The sequence below is a fragment of the Crinia signifera genome, chromosome 9, assembly GCF_055691185.1.
Source record: "Crinia signifera chromosome 9, ASM5569118v1, whole genome shotgun sequence".
NCBI classification, from domain to species: Eukaryota; Metazoa; Chordata; class Amphibia; order Anura; family Myobatrachidae; genus Crinia; species Crinia signifera.
Genome location: NC_139225.1, coordinates 148,779,129 through 148,804,983, shown reverse-complemented (window position 1 = coordinate 148,804,983; position 25,855 = coordinate 148,779,129). Strand labels below are relative to the sequence as shown.

Sequence of the window (25,855 nt, the reverse complement as noted above, 5' to 3'; positions counted from 1 at the left end):
CAGCAGAACACGAGGACATGCACTGAAACTAGAGGGAGGAAGATTCAGGGGAAATGTGAGGAAGAATTACTTCACAGAAAGAGTAGTAGATAAGTGGAATAGCCTCCCAACAGAGGTGGTAGAGGCAAATACAGTAGTATAATTTAAACATGCTTGGGATAAGCATATTGATATCCTTACAAAAAAATAAGGATCAAATATGGTTTGAGGTAACATGTTAAAAAAGGGGCAGACTAGATGGGCCAAGTGGTTCTTATCTGCCGTCAAATTCTATGTTTCTATCCCTACTATAGCTTCTCTATGCTTAATGTCTGGTAAAACCTTCCTTGGATGCCCTGAGTAGGAACAGTCTACCCGGCAACTATTGTGTCATGTGATACAAATATTCCTATTGGCCAAAACCTCCAGTAATATGTTGTGAACTTGGCGAGGTTGTTGTGTGGGTGTCTCTGTAAAGTACAGACGTCTCTGAGCAGAGTTGAGGACAGGTTGTGTGTGTTATATGCCCGATGCCTCACAGTCAGGACCTCCACCTGGGCTACCTATCCCTGATATCTATGTTCTTCCTGAGCACCAGTCAGGCTATTGAAGGTAAGTGGCAGCATAGATCAGGTATTGGGAGGTTAGGTACGGAAATAAGGGACTTAAAACCCGGATCTGGTCAAGATCCCTGAATGCCGGATCGGACATCAAACTCTGCATTCCTGAGCTTGTAGTGTCTAGTCCGGGGGTGTCTGGTCCGGGGTGATGCCTGTGAAAGCTATCTTCACAAGGGACATGGGGAAGGGGAGATTGAAGCCTCCCCTTGTGGTCTGGACCATTCAGTGTTTTTGCTACATGCCCGAACCATGCAGGGAGGCTTTATTCCCCGGACTGGACACTACAAGCTCCAGAATGATAGAAATTGATGAATGGAGCCTGTCCGGTCCGGTTTTTACCCATACCCCAGATAGGGTTACCACCCGTCCGGGATTACTCCGGACAGTCCGGTAATGAGGACCAGCGTCTGGAGGGGTGGTGTTCCTGGACTATACAATGTCCGGGAATCGGCAGCTTCATGGTTAAAGTGTATTTGGAGGCGGAGCACCTCAGCCTGCCCACCTTGGCTGATTGTCCTTTGTCCTGCGGCGTGCACTAAGCCATCTCTTGCCGCACATTTAAGTTAACATTGACAGCAGCGGGTGGGCGGGCACCGATACACAGAGGCTCTGTCCTGGGGGCAGCGGCTGGAGCTGGCGGTGGACAAGATCGTGTCATGCAACACTGTGGGGCTTCCCCTGCTGCTCATCTCGCTGGGCTTCGCCCAGGAGATCTCCATGGGTGAGTAGTGTGGCAGTGCCATGCCCAACAGCAGCTGACAGACACAAAGCAGCCCCTGCTCTGCTCCCTGCCACCCCACCTTGTCTGCCAGGGGGCACTCCTCTGCCCAATTTGTGCTTCTCCACACCCCAGCATTCTATACTGGGACTTATAGTTCCTCCGGCAGGGGGTTGGCATATAAAGCACTACTAGGTAATGACAGGGTGAAGGAACAGGCAGGGTTCCCTTATACATTGGCAGCAAATATTCCATTACGTACAGACGATTTTATATGGCTGGTTTGTTTGCACAGTTATTCTCCTTTATTTATACGGCGCCACAAGGTATCAGCAGCGTCCAATGACAGAGTATATAAACAAATAAACAATCTGGCAATAAAGTACATAAGCAGGCCAATATTCATATCTGCCACTACCATATACCGGTAGTCTACATTATTGCCATTTATTATACAAGCATGTGTCCTGTACTGTGGATTATGCTCAGCATATAACCCCTGGCAGACAACATATAACCCCTGGCATAGGGCATATAAACCCTGGCATAGAGCATATAACCCCTGGCAGACAGCATATAACCCCTGGCATAGGGCATATAATCCCTGGCATAGAACATATAACCCCTGGCAGACAGCATATAACCCCTGGCATAGGGCATATAATCCCTGGCATAGAGCATATAACCCCTGGCAGACAGTATATAACCCCTGGCAGACAGCATATAACCCCTGGCAGACAACATATAACCCCTGGCATAGAGTATGTACCCCCCTGGCACAGAGCATGCAACCCCTGGACGATCATGTAACCTCTGCCAGAGAGCATGCAATCACCTGGCATTGAGCGTGAAATATTGAAACCCTTGGCATCAAAAGTGAAACCCGCAGCAACGGGCATGTAGTTAATCAGCACTTATATGTAATGGGTATTACGGCATGTAGTATTATATATCAAATGGGCAGTACGGTGTTTGGTATAACATGTAATGGGCATTACAGTGTTTGGTATAATGTGTAATGGGCATTACAGTGTTTGGTATAATGGAGGTTATTCTGATCGGTGCGGCCAAACGTGCGTACGTTCGCTATTAACGTACGCTAGCCGTACGCGGCCGTTGGGGTTAAGTCCACCCACAAATCAGCCGCTTACGTACGGGCAGTAACAACGTAGAAGGGGAGTGGCGTACAAATGAGCGTACAGCAACGTACGCGGCCGGCCCAGCCCTTACACTCCGACAACTAGCGTACAACTGAGCGTACGGCAACGTACGCGGACGTCTTTCGTCCGTCTTCCCACCGACTTCTTGCGGAGATCTGAGCGTACGCCAGCTTGCACGGACGGGTCCCTATTGTTTTCAATGGAAAACTCAGCTTATGTCACCGCTCGGGCATACCCTTCACATATATGGACCTGCAAATCTTGCCTTTGAACTATAATTATGAAAATTAATTAATTGATTGAATTAATTAATGTGCAAAATAGTGGGCATGGGCTTAAAACATTGCTGAAACATCCTTTGTAGGTGTTAGATGTGGTTTATGTTATTGTATCATAAAAACAAAACCTATGTTTGTATTAGAGTGAACACGTTGACACATGTCGACTTGTGTAGATTGAGTGTGCTACTGTGTAAAGTCTATGAAAGCACGTAGTGAATGTGTCTAACTGTTTAGCAAATACCTACCTTAGCATATATAAGCAGGTGTTAAAAAGATTCTTACCTTAAATTAAACAAACGTTTAAATGTCGAGAAGTATAGAAAGATAAGCTTCCAATGTGTTAGAGTGCTGTGTGTGGCTTGCAGGTAGTGAAATCATGGTTTGGACTTAATAGACTGCAGCATTGCTTATTACATTCAGGTGTATGTGTTTGGTAGTAATCAGCGTAAATTAGCTCACGCAGGCATGCGGTATCTGTAGGGGTGGTTTGAGATGGCGGTTGGCAGCCGCCTGTTTGGTGTCCGAAATGAACGGTGCTTTAGTCGATCGTGCGGTAGTAGCACCGCTCATTTTTGGTGCACACCCCCGTGTACGCCCATATTTACGCCCATTTTCCCTCATTATTTCGGCCGCTCCCCTCATCACGCCCCTATGCCGCCCCCAATGCCCGTACACTCGCGTACAGGTTTTTTCGCACGTAGAGACCCGTCCGTAAGCGTTGTGGAGTGGTCGCGCCTGCGCATTAGCGAATTTACGCATGCGCAGATCATGAAAAACCCCGGGACGTACGCGTACGGCCCGGCCGCTCCAACCAGAATAAGGCCCACTGTGTAATGGGCATTACAGTGTTTGGTATAATGTGTAATGGGTAAAATGGCCTGTGGCATCATGTGTAATACATGTAATAGGCATTACGGAGTAAATTTTCAGCGCGCACTATCCCTGTTTTTTAGTTTGTCTGTCTCCCACACTTTCATCCTGGTTCCTACATTTTAAAAAAATCCCCAAGCCCTGGCATAATGTGTAATGGGCATGTGTGGCATTACAGTGTGAAAAATCAAGAAAAGAATTGGAGCAAAGGTAAAAAAAAATGTGATAAGGTGGGTCAAGGGGCGGGTGAATGGATGGGCTGTGACTGTGTCAAGTAGCAGGCACTGTCCGGGAATCTCTCAACAAAAAGGTGGTAACCCTAACCCCAGAAATAATAGTAAATGCATTATAGTAGATGCATTACAGAGGGGGCTGTTATATGGAGAGACATTAAAAAAATAAAAAAATGCAATTCATTTAATTCCACTATTCAGATGTCTCTAGCAGTATAACACCTGTAAAACACAGTTTAGTTTCCTCAATTAGGGAGAGATGCACTGGGATATGGTCACTGGGTCACCAGCAAGTTGTTAGACAGCCATTAGGTCGACACCATTAGGTTGACATGTGTCTAGGTTGACATGCAGAAAGGTCAACATGGGTCTAGGTCGACATGGGTTAGGTTTACAGTCAAAAGGTCGACATGGGGTTTTTCACAGTTTTTTGAGCTGACATGTGCCGTCCACTAGGGCAGTAGTTCCCAACCTCGGTCCTCAAGTACCCCCAACAGTGCACGTTTTCCAGGTAACCCGGCAGGTGCACAGATTATTCAGACACATTTTAAAAGATCCACAGGTGGAGCTAATTATATCACCTGTGATTCTGTGTGGAGACCTGGAAAACGTGCACTGTTGGGGGTACTTGCGGACCAGGGTTAGGAACCACTGCACTAGGGCATGATGGGAGAATAAAATAGTCCGACAAGCATAGCGAGGCACCGTGCCCGAAGCATGGTGAGCACATCGGCGCACTTTAACCTGTGTCCATGTCGACTGTGTCGACATTCGAGTAAAAAAAAAACAGAAAAACCCCATGTCAACCTTTTGACTGTTGACCTTATGACCCTTATGACCCTGTTGACCTAGACTCATGTCGACCTTCCAACATGTCGACCTAAATGCATATCGACCTAATGACTGTCTAATAAAAACTTTCTGGTGACCAACTGATCCACACCCCATAAACTAAGCCTTGAAAAGTGAAGTGATGAAGTGGAGAGAGATAAAGGGCCTGATTCAGACCTGTCCACTAGGCTGTCTATGTTCACAGCCTACTGAACAGGTAAACGTCACCTGGTTGACCACCCCCCCCCCTCCACGACACACCCAAAACCCCTAACCAGCATGCAAGGAGATGTGTACGGGCAGGGCCGGCGCCACCACTAGGAAAGTTTAGGCACTGGAGGGCGGTAGTGAGCTGCAGCTGGCCAGCAGCAGCAGCAGGAAGCTACGCTACCGCAGAGAAGAGCCCGGGGGAACTTTGAACTAGAAGCTGCAGCGTCAGCGATCGACTGCAGCAACAACAAGCAGCTATTAGGTGAGTTATTCGGATCAACCCCCCCTCCCCCCCTGCCGGAGCCCGCTTGTGTACCTTGCTGCCGCTGACAGACAGTCAGCCCGGTCATCAGCTACAGCCAGGGGCGGATCCAGGATAAAATGACAGGGGGGGCACCATGATAAAAGAGGTTTAGGTGGGGGGGGGCGGTGTTAGTGGTGCCAGTGTACATGCTAAGAGAGCGGCAGAGAGAGGGTGGGAATGGGATTAAAAATAGGCCCTGGCATTTAAAGTACGCAGGCCCACCATGGTGACAAAAGTGAAGGATGTAGTTTTGCACGCGCCGAAGGCGCGCTACGGAAAATGTGGTGTGGCCACTCAACAGGGGGCATGTCCTTGAGTGTAGTGTACAACACCATATACAACATCTACACATTATGCAACAAAATACTAGACCCCATTATACTTGCCCCTTACACATGATGCCAAATGGAATGAGCCAAAATTCACATAATGCCACACGGATTGAGCCAAAATTCAAATAATGCCACATGGATTGTGTCAAAATTCACATCAAACCACACGGATTGAGCCAAAATTCACATAATGCCACATGGATTGAGCCAAAATCCAAATAGTGCCACATGGATTGTGTCAAAATTCACATAATGCCACACGGATTGAGCCAAAATTTACATAATAACACACGGATTGAGCCAAAATTCACATAATGCCAAATGGATTGAGCCAAAATAAACATAATGCCATACGGATTGAGCCAAAATTCACATAATGCCACACGGAGTAAGCCAAAATTCACATAATGCCACACGGATTGAGCCAGAATTCACATAATGCCACACAGATTAAGACAAAATTCACAATATGTTTCATAAACAGGAACATTGTCCACCAAAGGCGCGCATTAAACATTTACACCATAATGTCCATTACAGGTTAAGTTACACGCTATTATATCCATTATGTATTATGTCAAACACCATAATGCCTATTAAAAATTATGCTACATAAGTGCTGCTTATCTACATGCTCATTGCCAAGGGTTCCATGCTCATTGCCAGAGGTTCCATGCTCGTTGCCATGTGGGATTACATGCTCATTGCCAATGGGGAATACATGCTCGTGGTAAATGGGGGACAGCCGCCGCAAGGCAGAAGTGATAGCCACTGACAGTGGCAGAGCCTGGGTGTATTCAGAGCACTGCAGGTCCCGGCTATTTGAAATAATACCCCTTTCACCCCAGAAAATGCATTCCCAGGTTGGCCCCTTTTACACCAGCCTAGTCCCTGCATTTTCTTGTGTGAGGGGGAGAGAAAACCACCCCTCCCCCCCTTTAACCAGTTATCTTATTTAACCGGCTATATCTTGGGAAGCAACTGACCCATTTACATGAGACAAGTATCATATTGAAGAACTTTTGAGTGGGCTTTGAATGATTTTGGTCCAGTGAAACTGGAACGTTTGGTTCCAGAGTAATCTGCCCTCAAAGAACATGAACAGCCATGAAATTACATTTCAAAAATAAAAAAATTAGTTTACACGTAATATCTCTGGAACCGATTGACCGATATGGACCAGCCTGGTATCATATTGAAGGCCCAGCGATTTGGAATTGAATGAGATCAACCAAAAGCTTCTGTGATGCCAGGGGGGGGGGGAACCGGCAGCCATCGGAACCAGGTGGGGGTCAGATTTGACAGGTCCTATATTATCCTATGGGGAAAAAACGTTACAGCTTTGCCAGGCGATATCTCTGGTTCTCGGGGGGCTAGAGACACGGGGCTGGGCTCGTTGGAAAGCCCTGGTCCTCAGCTACAAAATAAATGACAGGGGGGGCACGTGCCCGGGTGCCCCCCCCCCTGAATCCGCCACTGGCTACAGCAGCCAGTGGCAAAGTTCGGCGGTGGGCGGCAGCAGCCCCCGCCGGCCAGTCAGCCTCAATCCACTGCCCCCCCGGTGCACTGGACACCAGGACAGTCACACAGGAGCCGAGACACAATCTGCGACGAGTGCCCACACCCGCCTCCCCCCCCCCCCTCCTTGAGCAAAGTAAGCTGCGGGTTATCCCCCCCCCCTGTTGGAGCGGGTGAGCGAATGGGAGAGGGGGGCGAGCGAGCGGGGGGTCACTTGATGCGCTGACAGGGCTGGCTCCGGCCCTGTGTACGGGAGCACATCCCCTCGCATGTGACCATCGGATGATTTCTCCAACCTTCACTCTGAAAAATCCATACTTACTTTTCAGATGCCCGCTATCCGCCGAATTAGGGCCGAGTGCTGACGGCAGCTTCCCATCCTCCAGCAGACATCACCACACCTGCATTCTCAGGGGAACACCCAGCATTTTTATAAGTCCTCCTGTTACCGCCTCCAGCCATCCCCACCTCGCCTAAGCCATTTACTCCCAGGGTTTGTGTATGCACAGACCCCAAACAATGGGAAAGGGGCCTGTATGAATAGGTCTGAATGGGCCTCAAAGTACCAACCAGCTGATTTTGTAAACACAGGCTGTCACATGACAGTTAGGAGCTGGTTGGCTGGTACTTTATCTCTCTCCACTTTATTAATTTTCAAGTACTTAGTACACCTGACCCTATTAGTGGTAATAGTACATTTATACTAGAGATGAGAGGTTTGGAGCGTCAGAGGGGTGTTGGAAGAACTTAAGCTGGCCATACATCAGAAAGATCGATCTTAAGATCGATTGCGCTCATGATTGTGTACAATTTCCCTTGAAATCCCCGGCAGTCCTTGGTGGTTTTTGGACACACAATCTACACCCAATCCATCATACAATCAGTCATACAATCCATCTACTGCATGATTGTATGATTGTGTACACAAGATGTGCACCCAATCTGCATACAATCCATCATACAATCAGTCATACAATCCATCTGCTGATTGATTGTATGATTGTGTACACAAGATGTGCACCCAATCTGCATACAATCCATCTTACAATCAGTCATACAATCCATCTGCTGCATGATTGTGTACACAAGATGTGCACACAATCTGCATACAATCCATCTTACAATCAATTGAGATTGTATGATTGGGTACCATATCTTTCTGATGTATGGCCACCTTAAGTGTAGTAGTGCAGTTAAGCTGGCCATACATCAGAAAGATCGATCTTAAGATCGATTGTGCTCATGATTGTGTACAATTTCCCTTGAAATCCCCGGCAGTCCTTGGTGGTTTTTGGACACACAATCTACTCACAATCCATCATACAATCAATCATACAATCCATCTGCTGTATTATTGTGTACACAAGATGTGCACACAATCTGCATACAATCCATCATACAATCAGTCATACAATCCATCTGATGATTGATTGTATGATTTGTGTACACAAGATGTGCGCACAATCTGCATACAATCCATCATACAATCAGTCATACAATCCATCTGATGATTGATTGTATGATTTGTGTACACAAGATGTGCGCACAATCTGCATACAATCCATCTTACAATCAATTGAGATTGTATGTTCGGGTACAATATCTTTCTGATGTATGGCCACCTTTAAACTGTTAATGTTGTTAACATGTGCAGTGCAGACTAGAGTTAGACTGCAGTGCAGACAGAGGGGTGCTTTCAGTTCTGTGCAGTGGTTGTAAGGTGCCTATTGAATTATTGTGATTGACCTTTACCTTAACTTAATGTTTGGGAGAGTTTTAGGAGAAGGGCGCTCTGCCTCTGTGCCGGCTGCTAAGTCAGGTTTGTCCAAACCTAGGGGAATTACAATAAAGAAAAATGACTAGCGCTCAGGCTATAGATTGGTATCAGTGGTTTACTGATAGGGTGTGGATATCAAAAAGTGCCTAATGTATGATAGGTGTGATCAATGTCTTAGAAGATATGACAATGAGGTAAAATAAAATATATTTATTTATCAGGTATCATGGATGTATTGTCAGCATACAAACATGTGGGGTGGGAAAGGGGTGTTGGAGAGAAGGCCCTTGTGGAGGGATCCGGGGAAAGCAAATATGTGGCTGCAATAGCCTGATTGTCCAAGTTCACAGAGGGATGTGTGGTCCCAGAGCAGACACCGCTTCACCTCCTGCGGTGAACGCGGTCTGTGTGCTCTGGATGGGGGTGGGCAGTGGAGGGGAAAAACAGTCACAAGTCCCAGCTGCGGTAATGCTCGGTGGCTGAAATTGTCCAAAGGGTCATGGAAAGTGTCCAAGTGGTGCCCAGTCCAGAGCGTCCTCCTGCTGGTCTTGGCGATGCACCCAACACTTACCTGATACCCGGTGGTGTCCTCTCTATGACCGTCCCACGTCGCGCTGAGTCTGGCTGTGTCCTGCTGGTGTCTGCACAGCCGTGCAGCAGCACCAGTGAAGATTCTGCGTCGCTTCCACAGTGACCTCAGTACTTCCGGGTCCCGCAGCTGTGCGTGCGCCGGGTACCTAGGGTCACTGGAGTAACACGGGCTCGACTCCCGGTGGGGAGGAGACTGCTGTGATGATGGCTGAGTAGTGGAGCTGTGGTCCAACGCGTTTCAACCCCTCTAGGGTCTTTTTCAAGGATGATGTTCTGTGGTAAGCTATGGCTTTTTGAAGGTAGTGAGCAGACCCCGCCCCTTAGAGGAGGGCGCTCATTGGTCTGTGTCCATCAAAGGTATTGTGCAGTGTCATACCTGTTATATGAGTAAGGGGTGGATGTCCATCATGAAAGAACTTTGATTGATATTTCCATATACAGTAAGTTGATTTGAAGGGCATGACGGGTTTTATGCGGAACCTGATGTTTTGTAAGTCATGTGTCGACCATGTCACATATTGGTGAGTTTAAGTCTCAGAATTGTGTGATGTTGATAGGTATGGGGTAGTGCTGTGTCGCCTGTCAACTCCCCATGTCGGATGATAAAAAAAGTTCAAAATAGGTGGGTCACAGTACCTATCGGATATGAGTCAGGGGCATGTGTCCACGCTGAGTAGTCCTGTTACCTGTGGACGTCTGTTGTAGATAGTGGTCGTTAAAAATGGACTGTGTTGTCTGGAGGGTCGACACTGATTGTGTCGACTCTTGTCTGAGTTATAGGCTGAATCATGTGGGAACAGATTTAATGTGTAGTCAGTTATTATTTGGAAATGATCCCCAGGTTAAAATCTATGTTGAGTCCGTTGGGTGTAAGTGTTTTCAACTGGAAGATCCAGAACAACTCTCCTATCTAACGTGGCTGCAAAGTCACCCCCACTCCAGTTTCTTTTAGGTGCCTCAATGGCTGTAAACTGCAGTCCTTTGGGGTTGCAATTGTGTCTGTCCTTGTAGTGAGAGGACACACTGTGTTGTGCATACCCTCTTTTTTTTGGTTTGAATGGACAAGGTGGGTTTGATGTGATTTTTTGTCAGTTTTTGTTTGGGGTCTGGGGCTTTCCTGAAGACTAGTTTAGGTTTATCTTGAATGTGTGCTTTCAGATCTGCGTCTTCCTGTAGTATATGCCAATGTTTCTTCAGAATTTTCTTAAGGGTGTGGGCTGATTGGTTATATTGCGTGATAAATAGAGTGTTGTTGTTGTCGGTGGTCTCTGTTTTGTCTTTTATGGTTAATGTGTGTGCCCGGTCTGTGTTGTGTACTTCTTGTTGTGCTGCTTCAACTGCTATGGGATTGTATTGCTTTTCTAGAAATTGTCGCTTTAGTTCATCGGATTGTGTTTCGTAATCTGTTATTTTGGAACAGTTCCGTCTTATTCTGCGGAACTGTCCTTTAGGTATGTTGTCGAGCCACGGTCTGTGATGTCCACTATTGTACAGTATGTAGCTGTTTACATCAACAGCTTTTTTATAAGTTCTAGTGTGTATCGTGTCTTGTTCAATGTATATTTCTAAATCCAGAAACTGTACTGCGTGTTTACTGTAATGAGTGGTAAATTTGAGGTTGTTATTGTTGGTATTGAGTTGCTCTATGAAGTGTTGTATGGAGTCCTCTGGCCCTCTCCAGATGAATATGATATCATCTATATATCTCCGCCATAGGATCAAATTGGCACTCCAGTCATGCTCACCCCAGATATGGTCCTCCTCCCACTTCCCCATAAATAGGTTTGCATAACTGGGTGCCACTTTTGATCCCATGGCGGTCCCTGTAGTCTGTAAATAAAATGAGTTGTTGAACCAGAAGTAGTTGTGTAGTAGTATGTAGTCGAGTGCTTTTATGATGAAGTCTGAGTGTTCTATTGGTAGTGTTTTGTGCTGTCAAGTCCTTGTCGATGGTTGATTATTGTGTATAGAGATGTGACGTCGCTAGTGGCTATCCAGTAGTCTTCCTTCCAGTCTATGTGTTGTAATGTGTTGAGGATTGCTTCTATCTCACAACATTAGGTTTACTCAAAACACCAAACAAAGCCAAAACCGTAGTGACAAGAACCACATACAAAGACCAATCTGTTTACAAAAACAAGGGTCTCACGTACCAACAGTACCACACAAAAATTCACAAAATCAACGCTATTGTAAACACACAAAACGCTATCCCAAAACCCTTACAGACAAATATAGACTTAAACATCAGTGACTCAACAGACGATTCATCTGACAGTTCTTCCAACACATCTTTTTCGATACATGAAATAGAGGAAGACAGAGACTATGACGACCAAACTTTCCTTTGATGAAGGTTGGGTGACCACACTGAGGGAGTACCAAGACAATATTAGAGAAACCACTAGAACACAGACACATACCTCCGACAAACAAGGCAGTATTGACAACCCCCCTGAAGCATCATGGGGGGATCATTTTTTAGATACAGAGGCAGGCCGAAAAGCCTGCCAGACAGATCGCAACAACACAACCCCCAGATCCAACAACAAAAAACGACAAATAGAACAAGACGAGGCTGTAGAGGAGGTTCCAAGAACAGCAGCAAAAAAACAGAAACAACTGACAAACACACAGCAGACAAAACCACCAGTGACACTCCAATCTACAACCTCAGCGATACCACACTGACCCCAGAACAAGAAACTGTACTGACTAAAGGACTCAAATTCGCACCTTACAATAAACCAAACAAATTTGAAGTCTTTTGCGACTTACATGCTTTCACTAGAAAATTATGTCTAAAAAAATATTTCAACTCTAACCCCATTGTCAGGAACCATCAAGACACCATTGAGAAATACCAGCACACAAACTTGAGACCACAATCACACTTCAACCCAACATATCTCAAAAGTCACCACATAAAAACTTTTGAATCATTGGTAACTAGGGACCTAGAAACCATTGATCAAAAGAACTCACACAGCACAACACCCAACCTCACCAAACAGGAAACCCAGGCCATTAAAGAACTTGAGAAAAACAAAGACATCACTATCAAACCCGCAGACAAGGGGGGGGGGGGGGCATCGTCATCTTAAACACCACTGACTACATACAAGAATCGCACAACATCTTAGAAGACACCGACACATACCAACAATTGAAACAAGACCCCACACTAGCCTACAAAAAAGAACTAGACACCCTCCTAGAAGAGGGAAGACGCATGGGCATCCTCAATAAATCCGAGTACACATTCATCAAAACAGATCATCCCATCATACCGTTTTTTTATTACTTACCCAAACTACACAAAAATCCCAAGAAACCACCTGGCAGACCCATAATCTCAGGTATCAAATCACTATCCGCCAACCTCGCACAATATACGGACAATTTCTTACAGGGAATAGTGAAGAACCTACCATCTTACATCAGAGACACGACAGACATCCTCAACACATTACAACACATAGACTGGAAGGAAGACTACTGGATAGCCACTAGCGACGTCACATCTCTATACACAATAATCAACCATCGACAAGGACTTGACAGCACAAAACACTTCCTAGACACAGCCTCAACACTACCAATAGAACACTCAGACTTCATCATAAAAGCACTCGACTACATACTACTACACAACTACTTCTGGTTCAACAACTCATTTTATTTACAGACTACAGGGACCGCCATGGGATCAAAAGTAGCGCCCAGTTATGCAAACCTATTTATGGGGAAGTGGGAGGAGGACCATATCTGGGGTGAGCATGACTGGAGTGCCAATTTGATCCTATGGCAGAGATATATAGATGATATCATATTCATCTGGAGAGGGCCAGAGGACTCCATACAACACTTCATAGAGCAACTCAATACCAACAATAACAACCTCAAATTTACCACTCATTACAGTAAACACGCAGTACAGTTTCTGGATTTAGAAATATACATTGAACAAGACACGATACACACTAGAACTTATAAAAAAGCTGTTGATGTAATCAGCTACATACTGTACAATAGTGGACATCACAGACCGTGGCTCGACAACATACCTAAAGGACAGTTCCGCAGAATAAGACGGAACTGTTCCAAAATAACAGAATACGAAACACAATCCGATGAACTAAAGCGACAATTTCTAGAAAAGCAATACAATCCCATAGCAGTTGAAGCAGCACAACAAGAAGTACACAACACAGACCGGGCACACACATTAACCATAAAAGACAAAACAGGGACCACCGACAACAACAACACTCTATTTATCACGCAATATAACCAATCAGCCCACACCCTTAAGAAAATTCTGAAGAAACATTGGCATATACTACAGGAAGACGCAGATCTGAAAGCACACATTCAAGATAAACCTAAACTAGTCTTCAGGAAAGCCCCAGACCTCAAACAAAAACTGACAAAAAATCACATCAAACCCACCTTGTCCATTCAAACCACCCTAACCAATAGCATAGGTTTCTTCCACTGTGGAACATGTATAGAAAGAAAAGAGTATGTCCATGTGTGATGCACCTGTTGAAACTCACACGAGTAAAAAGTAACTTTTATTTGTCAATTTTAAGAAAGCGAAATATATAAAAAAACACATACAACAAATACACTCTGTGTTAAAAAACGGTGGCTCTCTGATCCTATGGGCGGTATAAATCTACCTTAAATTCAAATACAGAAATGGAGGGCCATAATATTTTTATAGTGTAATGTAATATCACAGTGTTGTATCACTGAATGGTTGGCCACAATCCCTAAATGGAGGCGCACTAAATGACGATACAAGATCAAAATAGAACGTATTGTTGGACAGGCAGTGTGAATAAATGGTGCATGAAGGTCTGCCTGGGCTACTGTTTAACACAATATGTATTCCTGACGTCTATCGACACAGGTGTCGTCGTTATAGGATTTCTCCTCCCAAACACAAATATAGGCTGGCAATTATCACAGTGCACTGTGTCAATGGGCGCCTGTCATGTATACGCCTAGTTGGGGGAAATAACTGTGTACCACAATTCCTGGTCCTAGTATGCGTCAACGCAAATGTCATCACCTAGGGTATGTCCCTTCTCCAACAAATATATAGGCTGGTGATTTAATCCTGCGCATTAAATATGCGGGTGCTTGTCACCTATAGGCCTAGTTGGGGGTGACAGCCTGGTGATAACTGTGTCGAGTTTTTTGGATGTCGACTTCCAAACAAATATAATCAGGCTGGTGATTGTCACAGTGCGCTGAATCAGTGTGCGCCTGTCATCATAAGGCCTAGTTTGGAATGACAGTTTGAGGTGTAGATTGTCGATAATGTAAATTAACTCAAGACACCTTTGGTGGCCACAGAAAGTTAACAGAAATTACTAAGTCTCTCCATTACCCGAGAAACGGGAATAGTGTGGAGACTGGTATTAATGTTATGGCGACCGCTCATACAGATGAGTCAAATTTCATCTCTGCGGAGTGTAATTGGTCTAGTGATCAGATCTTGTGGACACAGTTGGTGTAATGTCGACACTTAGTGTCTGTAGTTTATTTGCGGACAAATAATTGATATATACAAAAAACACGTGTTATCCTGCCTCCCGTGAGGGTAATCAAATCGGTACAGGGTCGGTTTTTAGTAATATTAAAATGTCGACAGAAAAGGTCGTCACTTTCAGAGTTGTCGACTTCCAAGCAACAACAGACAGGTGGATGATTATCACAGCGTGCTAAATCAGTATGTGTCTGTCACTGGTAAGCCTGGTTTTGGACTGACAGCCTAGGGTGTAACCCGTCACTGATAGTGATTTACTCAGAACACATGCGGTGGTCATAGAAAATTAACATAACTTTCTCAGTCTCTTAAATTACCCGAAAAACGGGAATAGTGTGGAGACCAGCGATAATAGTGTTATGGTGACCACTCATAGAGATGAGTCAAATTTTATCTCAGTAAAGTATGGTTAGTCCAGTGATCAGGTGTTTGTGGACACAGTAGGTGTAATGTCGACACTTTGTGTCAGTAGTTTATTAGTAGACAAATACATTTAAATTTCACATACACATCAAATACGTTTTATCCTGCGTACTGTGAGAGTACTGTAATCGGTACAGGATCGGTTTTTGGTGGTAAAAATAAATAGATAAATGTCACATATGCACCATATATGAAACTAACGTGGCAGATAGTACAAACCACCTCAATTAGCAGGTACACTATACGGGGTTGCTCGCATACATATACATATTCTTGCTAGATGCCATGTTTCCTCACGGTTTAAATGAGGAGAATAAATACACAGCATATCTTTAATTTTATCTCTCATCCATATTCTCTTATCTTACAAATTCCACTCTCATTTATAGTACCATTGCCTATGTTGCCTTACACCTATTATTATACTATAATATCTTTTGCATCTTTATTTTTTGTCCATCTTTATCCCCTATACCAACAGATAGTGGACATGACAGTCTCTCCAATATCATTAATACTAATATTAGGTCATTTTCTTCATCTCAACACGTTTTGGTTTCCACACTCAGTTTGTTTTTATTTGTCACACTCACCTTTATTATTATTTCTTCACTGACCAATATCCCCACAGTGGATTATCTCTTGGATCTCACTTGAGCACCCATGATAGATGAATTGCTCTTTTTTTTTTCTGTAGTCCTTCTTTGCGATTGCAGTCAGATACACACCAAAAAAAAAATATATATATATATATCCCCTTCCTGACAGAGCCAGTTTTTGCGTTCCTGACAGAGCCCTTTTTTTCAAATCTGACATGTATCACTTAAGTGGGGATAACTTTTTTTTGCTTTTACTTATCCCAGTGATTTTGAGATTGTTTTCTCGTGACACATTGTACTTCAAATTAGTGGTAAATTTGGGTCGATACAGTCTGTGTTTTTTTGTGAAAAATACCAAAATGTCGTAAAAAAATGGAAAATTTAGCAATTTGCAAAATGTTAAATTTTCTGCTTGTGAGACAAATAATCATACCACTCAAAATAGTTAATAACTAACATAGACCATATGTCTACTTTATGTTTCCATCATTATTTCAACTTCCTTTTAATTTTTTTGGACACTAGGAGGCTTACAATATGAATAGCAAATTCTCAAATTTTCAAGAAAATTTCAAACACTGAATTTTTTAGGGACCAGTTCAGTTCTGATGTGACTTTGAGGGACTTGTATGTGAGACACCCCCATAAATGATGCCATTTCAAAAACTGCACCCCTCACAGTATTCAAAACAGCATTTTGGAAGTTTGTTAACCCTTTAGGTGTTTCACAGGAATTAAAACAAAGTGTAGGTGAAATTTCAAAATTTCATTTTTTTAGCAGATTTTCAATTTTAATACATTTTTCTAAGGAACACAGTAGATTTTACTAGAGAAATGTGACTAAAAATTGATTCCCCCAATTCTTTTGTTTTCATAAATATCCTATATGTGGCCCTAGTGTGCACGTTGACCAAACCACAGGCTTCATAATAGAAGGAGCACCTACTTGATTTTGGAGCCTCCTTTTTATGAGATTATTTTTTAGGCACCATGTAGGTTTCTAGGCACCATAAGATGCTAAAATTTAGGAACCCCCCCACAAGTGACCCCATTTTGCAAACTACACCCCTCAGGGAATTCATCTAGGGGTATAGTGTACATTTCAAACCCCCAGGGGTTTCACCAATTGTGGTACAACTGGGCAGTGAAAATGAAAAATTAAATTTTTTACACAAAAATGCAGTTCTGGCTCAAAATTTTTCATTTTCACAAGGAATGAAGGAGACAAAGCACCCCAAAATCTGTGCCCCAATTTCTCCCGAGTACGGCAATGCCTCACATGTGACCAAAAAATACCATTTGGGTGCATGGCAGGACTCAGAATGGAAGGAGTGATTTTTGGATTTTGCAGCTCAGATTCTGGTGGAATGTTGGTGGGTGCTATGTCGCATTAGCAAGACCCCCCAAGCACCAATACAGTGGAACCCCCCCACAAGTGACCCCATTTTGCAAACTACACCCCTCAGGGAATTCATCTAGGGGTATAGTGTACATTTCAAACCCCCAGGGGTTTCACCAATTTTGATACAACTGGGCAGTGAAAATGAAAAATTACATTTTTTTACACAAAAATGCAGTTCTGGCTCAAAATTTTTCATTTTCAGAAGTTATGAAGGAGAAAAAGCACCCCAAAATCTGTGCCCCAATTTCTCCCGAGTACGGCAATGCCTCACATGTGACCAAAAAATACCATTTGGGTGCATGGCAGGACTCAGAAGGGAAGGAGTGATTTTTGGATTTTGCAGCTCAGATTCTGGTGGAATGTTGGTGGGTGCTATGTCGCATTAGCAAGACCCCCCAAGCACCAATACAGTGGAACCCCCCCACAAGTGACCCCATTTTGCAAACTACACCCCTCAGGGAATTCATCTAGGGGTATAGTGTACATTTCAAACCCCCAGGGGTTTCACCAATTTTGATACAACTGGGCTGTGCAAATGAAAAATTACATTTTTTACACAAAAATGCAGTTCTGGCTCAAAATTTTTCATTTTCACAAGGAATGAAGGAGACAAAGCACCCCAAAATCTGTGCCCCAATTTCTCCCCAGTACGGCAATGCCTCACATGTGACCAAAAAATACCATTTGGGTGCATGGCAGGACTCAGAAGGGAAGGAGTGATTTTTGGATTTTGCAGCTCAGATTCTGGTGGAATGTTGGTGGGTGCTATGTCGCATTAGCAAGACCCCCCAAGCACCAATACAGTGGAACCCCCCCCACAAGTGACCCCATTTTGCAAACTACACCCCTCAGGGAATTCATCTAGGGGTATAGTGTACATTTCAAACCCCCAGGGGTTTCACCAATTTTGATACAACTGGGCAGTGAAAATGAAAAATTACATTTTTTTACACAAAAATGCAGTTCTGGCTCAAAATTTTTCATTTTCAGAAGGTATGAAGGAGAAAAAGCACCCCAAAATCTGTGCCCCAATTTCTCCCGAGTACGGCAATGCCTCACATGTGACCAAAAAATACCATTTGGGTGCATGGCAGGACTCAGAAGGGAAGGAGTGATTTTTGGATTTTGCAGCTCAGATTCTGGTGGAATGTTGGTGGGTGCTATGTCGCATTAGCAAGACCCCCCAAGCACCAATACAGTGGAACCCCCCCACAAGTGACCCCATTTTGCAAACTACACCCCTCAGGGAATTCATCTAGGGGTATAGTGTACATTTCAAACCCCCAGGGGTTTCACCAATTTTGATACAACTGGGCTGTGCAAATGAAAAATTACATTTTTTACACAAAAATGCAGTTCTGGCTCAAAATTTTTCATTTTCACAAGGAATGAAGGAGACAAAGCACCCCAAAATCTGTGCCCCAATTTCTCCCCAGTACGGCAATGCCTCACATGTGACCAAAAAATACCATTTGGGTGCATGGCAGGACTCAGAAGGGAAGGAGTGATTTTTGGATTTTGCAGCTCAGATTCTGGTGGAATGTTGGTGGGTGCTATGTCGCATTAGCAAGACCCCCAAAGCACCAATACAGTGGAACCCCCCCACAAGTGACCCCATTTTGCAAACTACACCCCTCAGGGAATTCATCTAGGGGTATAGTGTACATTTCAAACCCCCAGGGGTTTCACCAATTTTGATACAACTGGGCAGTGAAAATGAAAAATTACATTTTTTTACACAAAAATGCAGTTCTGGCTCAAAATTTTTCATTTTCAGAAGGTATGAAGGAGAAAAAGCACCCCAAAATCTGTGCCCCAATTTCTCCCGAGTACGGCAATGCCTCACATGTGACCAAAAAATACCATTTGGGTGCATGGCAGGACTCAGAAGGGAAGGAGGGATTTTTGGATTTTGCAGCTCAGATTCTGGTGGAATGTTGGTGGGTGCTATGTCGCATTAGCAAGACCCCAAAAGCACCAATACAGTGGAATCCCCCCACAAGTGACCCCATTTTGCAAACTACACCCCTCAGGGAATTCATCTAGGGGTATAGTGTACATTTCAAACCCCCAGGGGTTTCACCAATTTTGATACAACTGGGCAGTGAAAATGAAAAATTACATTTTTTTACACAAAAATGCAGTTCTGGCTCAAAATTTTTCATTTTCAGAAGGTATGAAGGAGAAAAAGCACCCCAAAATCTGTGCCCCAATTTCTCCCGAGTACGGCAATGCCTCATGTGTGACCAAAAAGTGGCAGGACTCAGAAGGGAAGGAGTGATATTTGGATTTTGCAGCACAAATTCTGGTAGAATGTTGGTGGGTGCTATGTCGCATTAGCAAGACCCCCAAAGCACCAATACAGTGGAACCCCCCCACAAGTGACCCCATTTTGCAAACTACAACCCTCAGGGAATTCATCTAGGGGTATAGTGTACATTTCAAACCCCCAGGGGTTTCACCAATTTTGATACAACTGGGCAGTGAAAATGAAAAATTACATTTTTTTACACAAAAATGCAGTTCTGGCTCAAAATTTTTCATTTTCAGAAGGTATGAAGGAGAAAAAGCACCCCAAAATCTGTGCCCAATTTCTCCCGAGTACGGCAATGCCTCACATGTGACCAAAAAATACCAGTTGGGTGCATGGCAGGACTCAGAAGGGAAGGAGTGATTTTTGGATTTTGCGGCTCAGATTCTGGTGGAATGAATGGTGGGTGCTATGTGGCATTAGCAAGACCCCCGAAGCACGGTGAAATTATGAACCTAATAATCCATAGATGTGTGGTATATTTTAAAACACTCCTTTATACATAGGCCGGGTTTGTCGGGGCAAGTGTCACACTGGAAAATAGTTTGCTTTCTTATTCCCTTTTTATAGCAAACTTTGCACCTTTTTTGTGTCCTGCCCTTTTTTCCAGTGGAGGGGATTTCATCAGGAAAATGCTGCCCTGGTACAATACGGGGGCCAGTACTAGAAGTACTGGGGCCCTCTGCCTGCTGGTTCCCAAATATTAGGCCCTTTATGACTTCCTCTTGAAAGTGCATAAATGTCCCCCTCTGGCCGGTAGAACGGAATAGCACGTAACTGTTATACAGTGCCATCTGGATGATATACACGGCCAGCTTCTTGTACCAGATTTTTGTTTTCCGCAGGGCACTGTACGGCTTCAGTACCTGATCTGAAAGATCCACTCCGCCCATGTACCTATTGTAATCCAGGATACAATTAGGTTTTGAGGTGTGGGTACTGGTACCTCGTACAGGGACGGAGGTGGTACTGTCTCCGTGAATTGTTGTCAGTATAAGGACATCCCTCTTGTCCTTATATTTGACCAACAACATATTTTCGGTGCATATTCCCCTGCTTTCACCCCTTCTCATTACTTGGGCAATGTGCGTTTTTGGGAGGCCTCTTTGGTTCTTGCGCACAGTACCGCAAGCTGCTGTACCTCTTGAACCAAGGGCCTTAAACAGGGGGATGCTAGTGTAAAAGTTATCCACATAGAGGTGATAACCTTTATCCAGGAAGGGGTGCACTAAATCCCAGACAATTTTTCCACTAACACCTACGAGGGAGGGGGGGCATTCTGGCGGTTCAATTCTTGAATCCTTCCCTTCATATACCCTAAACATGTGGGTGTACCCTGAGGTGCTTTCACACAGCTTATACATTTTTATGCCATACCTTGCCCTCTTACTGGGAAGGTACTGGCGGAATTTAACCCTTCCTTTAAAATGTATAAGGGACTCGTCAATACAAATACATTTTTCAGGGATGTACATCTCTGCAAATTTGGCACTGAAATGATCAATGACTGGCCTGACTTTGAATAGCCGGTCAAAGGTGGGATCATCTCTGGGTGGGCACTGTGCATTATCGTTGTAATGCAAAAATTTAAGGATCGTCTCAAAACGAGTCCGGGTCATGGCCATACGGTAAAATGGGGTGCTGTACAGAACATCTGTACTCCAATATTGCCTAATTTCTGGCTTTTTTACTATGCCCATATGAAACACCAGACCCCAAAACGTCATCATCTCTACTGCATCTACAGGGGTCCACCTAGCAAATGATGACGTGGGGTTTTGAGCAATAAACTGCTGGGCATATAAATTAGTTTGGTCCACCATTAAATTTATAAAATCATCAGAGAAAAATAATTTGAAAAAGTCAATTTCTCTGAGACCTGTGGAATCAAATTGGATTCCTGGCATGGCCAAAAACTCAGGAACCTGGGGCTCAAAATTGTCTGGTGGTGGGGTCCATACGAGATCAATTATTGGGGGGGGGTCTCAGCTGCTCTACGGGGGCGTCTTTGAGGGGGTCCCTCATCACCAGAGGAGGAAGAGGAGCTTAAGACGAATCCTTCAAATTCCCCGCTTGCATCACTGGCTGTGTCAGAGTCAGAGGCAAGCATGGCATATGCCTCCTCCGCTGAATACATTCTTCTAGATCACTGGGATGACATTTGGGATGCCATTTTTATTTTTGTGTTTCTGGTAGTGAAATGTTTCAACACGTGTATAGTGTAGGGGGGGTACAAACTTTATTTCAACCCGGGGGGTATGTAGTGTGTAGTGTGTATGTAGTGCAGAAAAAAAAAATACTTTATACAGGAATTTGATCCCAATAAAAAAAAAAAAAATTGAAGGGGTTAAAAAAAAAAAAAATTGAAGGGGTTAAAAAAAAAAAAAAAAAAGGTCCTGCGCCAAAAATTGAGCACAGATGTTGGTCAGAAACGTCCGTCACTGAACAGCGCTCAAAGGCAACAGGAATTTGATCAAAAAAAAATAAATAAATAGATCAACCCTGTGCCGAAAAAGCTGATCAGTGATGTACGTCACTGATCAGCGCACAGTGGCCACAGGACACCCACAAAATCACAGTGTGTGTAAAAAAAAAATTAAAAAAAGACCCCACAGCACCCTCAAAAAAAAAAAAAGGTGATCACTGATGCGACACTGATTACCAGTGAGGGGCAGCAGGTGCACAACCTTTGGTGCAACTGACAGTGCAACTGGCAGCAACTGACAGGTATATATATAAAAAAAAAAAAACCTCTGCACCCCCAAAAAGTTGCTGATCAGTTAATTTATACTGATCAGCACAAAAGGGGGGGCAGCAGTCAGTTGCACACGCAGTACAGCTGTATATATATATATAAAAATATAAAGCACAATCTGTCACTATCTCTCTATCTCTCTCTATCTCTCTCTATCTATAACTCTATCACACTGCAGCAGCACAAAATATAGCACTCTCTGTCACTATCTCTCTCTATCTCTCTATCTATAACGCTATCACACTGCAGCAGCACAACACAGGAAGTCACAAGTAGTAACAGGATCCAGGAAGCATCCAGCACGCTACAAGCAGTGATCAGGTAAGTATTTGGAAGGATCAGGTCAGTATATCACGGCAGATAGGCACGGTGACCGCACTGCACGCAATTCCAGACCGGAATGGCGTCTGCAGTGCAGTCACCGTTAGTTTAAATCACCCTCCATGGCTGTGATTGGTTCGTCGGTCCGACGAACCAATCACGGCCTTTGGGGGCGGGCAGGGTGAGGTGGGGTGACACCAGTGTCACCCTTACACCCCGTGGTGATTGGTACTGTACTTTACAGCACCAATCACCACCGATCCCTGTGTCACCGGCGAACGTTATTCGCCGGTACACAGAAAACGCTGTGAATGGCTGTTCACATTTGAACAGCCAATCACAGCGATCACCGACGGGGGGGCGGCATCGCAGCCCCCCCTGGGCATGCAGGGACATGTCTGCTGTCAGGGACAGCAGACATGTTTAAACTGTCACTGCGTCTATAGACGCGGTGACAGTTTAAAGCCATGACGTACATTTACGCCATGTGTCGGGAAGTACATCCCGGCCATGACGTAAATGTACGTCAAATGTCGGGAAGGGGTTAAATATATATGTATATTTTTCACTTATATTCCTCTAATTATCACATTAGTCTTCCACAAAGCGGACAGACCGTTTATGATTTCACCCTGTACACCAATACCCCTCTCTCTCGTGTCACTGTCACATTTTTTGACATTTTTTGTCATATTTAATTTAATACATCTAAAGAATTTTTCCTTTCTTGACACATTATAGTGTCTCCATTTTTATTGACATATGACTATCGCAGATGAGATACGATATCACTATTAAATATATCTTTTTCTCTTTCTCATGTCCCTTTACGTTTCTTACTGATAATGATAATGGAATTATTATACAAATTTCAGTATTTTTAGTTTTTCGATGTTGTCAACAGATAATGTGGGAAAGATGGATACTTTATAATAAGGTGTCTCCATGAGAAACATTATTGCATTAACATGGTTACACTCTGGCACAAACATGGCAATTATGAGAATACCATGCCCCGTCAGGGACCTGTGACTTAATCCTTTTGCCCCTTAACTGTACTTTGCGATTATTGGTACTTTCCTCCTCCCCTCCCTCTCCCTGCCGATTTGCTGATTTACTTACCCCTTAGCATTGTATGAACTATTCTGCTCCTGCCCGACGGCTGTCACAATCTGGGACATTAACTCCCATGAAGGAATCCCTGATTAGACGGGCACCACACAAAAACAGCGTGTAGCTGAACATTACGCATACGTTACCTGGATATGATCTGCGGCTATTTCAGCAATATTCTGGGAGACAGCAGAGGATAAGATTTGACAATAGTCAATCACTCCCGGAGGCTGCCACGCCCCGTAGCCAATCAGATCTGTCCCACTATGACAGACTCAAACTCATAGGACGCAGCAACCTTCAATCACATTACGCCCACCCCAGGGAGGGTATTTAACAGCCTCAGTTTGGCCAGACGGGTTGGCCTTGAAAAAGCTGTTTGCGAAGCGTGCGCCGGCTAGCGGTGTCGCTCTCTGATCTTAAAATTTACTAGGATGCATTTTGATTGATGTACTTTTCTTACAGGAACCCCTATTAGAGGCGCACTGACAGACAGTGTGAGGACAGCCTCACGCGTGTCATAGAACAGTGGCAGCAACCTCTTTGAATTATCAGACACTAGCTCACAGAGAAGATAGTGTGGGAATTGCCTTCCACCCCTCTGACATTTGTTACTTGTCCTTGGGGCATTATAACACTTCCATTACCCGCACTTAGGGTTTTTTGGAATATTTCCTCCACACAGTTTGGAGACAGTGTTATTTGTATGCGAGCAACCCCGTATAGTGTACCTGCTAATTGAGGTGGTTTGTACTATCTGCCACGTTAGTTTCATATAGGGTGCATATGTGACATTTATCTATTTATTTTTACCACCAAAAACCGATCCTGTACCGATTACAGTACTCTCACAGTACGCAGGATAAAACGTATTTGATGTGTATGTGAAATTTAACTGTATTTGTCTACTAATAAACTACTGACACAAAGTGTCGACATTACACCTACTGTGTCCACAAACACCTGATCACTGGACTAACCATACTTTACTGAGATAAAATTTGACTCATCTCTATGAGTGGTCACCATAACACTATTATCGCTGGTCTCCACACTATTCCGGTTTTCGGGTAATTTAAGAGACTGAGAAAGTTATGTTAATTTTCTATGACCACCGCATGTGTTCTGAGTTAATCACTATCAGTGACGGGTTACACCCTAGGCTGTCAGTCCAAAACCAGGCTTACCAGTGACAGACACATACTGATTTAGCACGCTGTGATAATCATCCACCTGTCTGTTGTTGCTTGGAAGTCGACAACTCTGAAAGTGACGACCTTTTCTGTCGACATTTTAATATTACTAAAAACCGACCCTGTACCGATTTGATTACCCTCACGGGAGGCAGGATAACACGTGTTTTTTGTATATATCAATTATTTGTCCGCAAATAAACTACAGACACTAAGTGTCGACATTACACCAACTGTGTCCACAAGATCTGATCACTAGACCAATTACACTCCGCAGAGATGAAATTTGACTCATCTGTATGAGCGGTCGCCATAACATTAATACCAGTCTCCACACTATTCCCGTTTCTCGGGTAATGGAGAGGCTTAGTAATTTCTGTTAACTTTCTGTGGCCACCAAAGGTGTCTTGAGTTAATTTACATTATCGACAATCTACACCTCAAACTGTCATTCCAAACTAGGCCTTATGATGACAGGCGCACACTGATTCAGCGCACTGTGACAATCACCAGCCTGATTATATTTGTTTGGAAGTCAACATCCAAAAAACTCGACACAGTTATCACCAGGCTGTCACCCCCAACTAGGCCTATAGGTGACAAGCACCCGCATATTTAATGCGCAGGATTAAATCACCAGCCTATATATTTGTTGGAGAAGGGACATACCCTAGGTGATGACATTTGCGTTGACGCATACTAGGACCAGGAATTGTGGTACACAGTTATTTCCCCCAACTAGGCGTATACATGA

At 44.0% G+C, this 25,855-nt stretch overlaps 1 protein-coding gene across 2 annotated transcripts in view; it reads left to right on the top strand.

Moving 5' to 3' along the window:
• The first annotated feature begins 455 nt into the window (after positions 1 to 455).
• Positions 456 to 25,855, top strand: part of LOC146036285 (HLA class II histocompatibility antigen, DP alpha 1 chain-like) — a 111,342-nt gene continuing 85,942 nt past the window's right edge. For both annotated transcript variants that reach the window (XM_083160206.1, XM_083160205.1), the window contains exon 1: positions 456 to 591. In XM_083160206.1, coding sequence (XP_083016332.1) covers positions 510 to 591 — 82 coding nt within the window. In that variant the 5' untranslated portion in view covers positions 456 to 509. The remainder of the gene's footprint in view (positions 592 to 25,855) is intronic.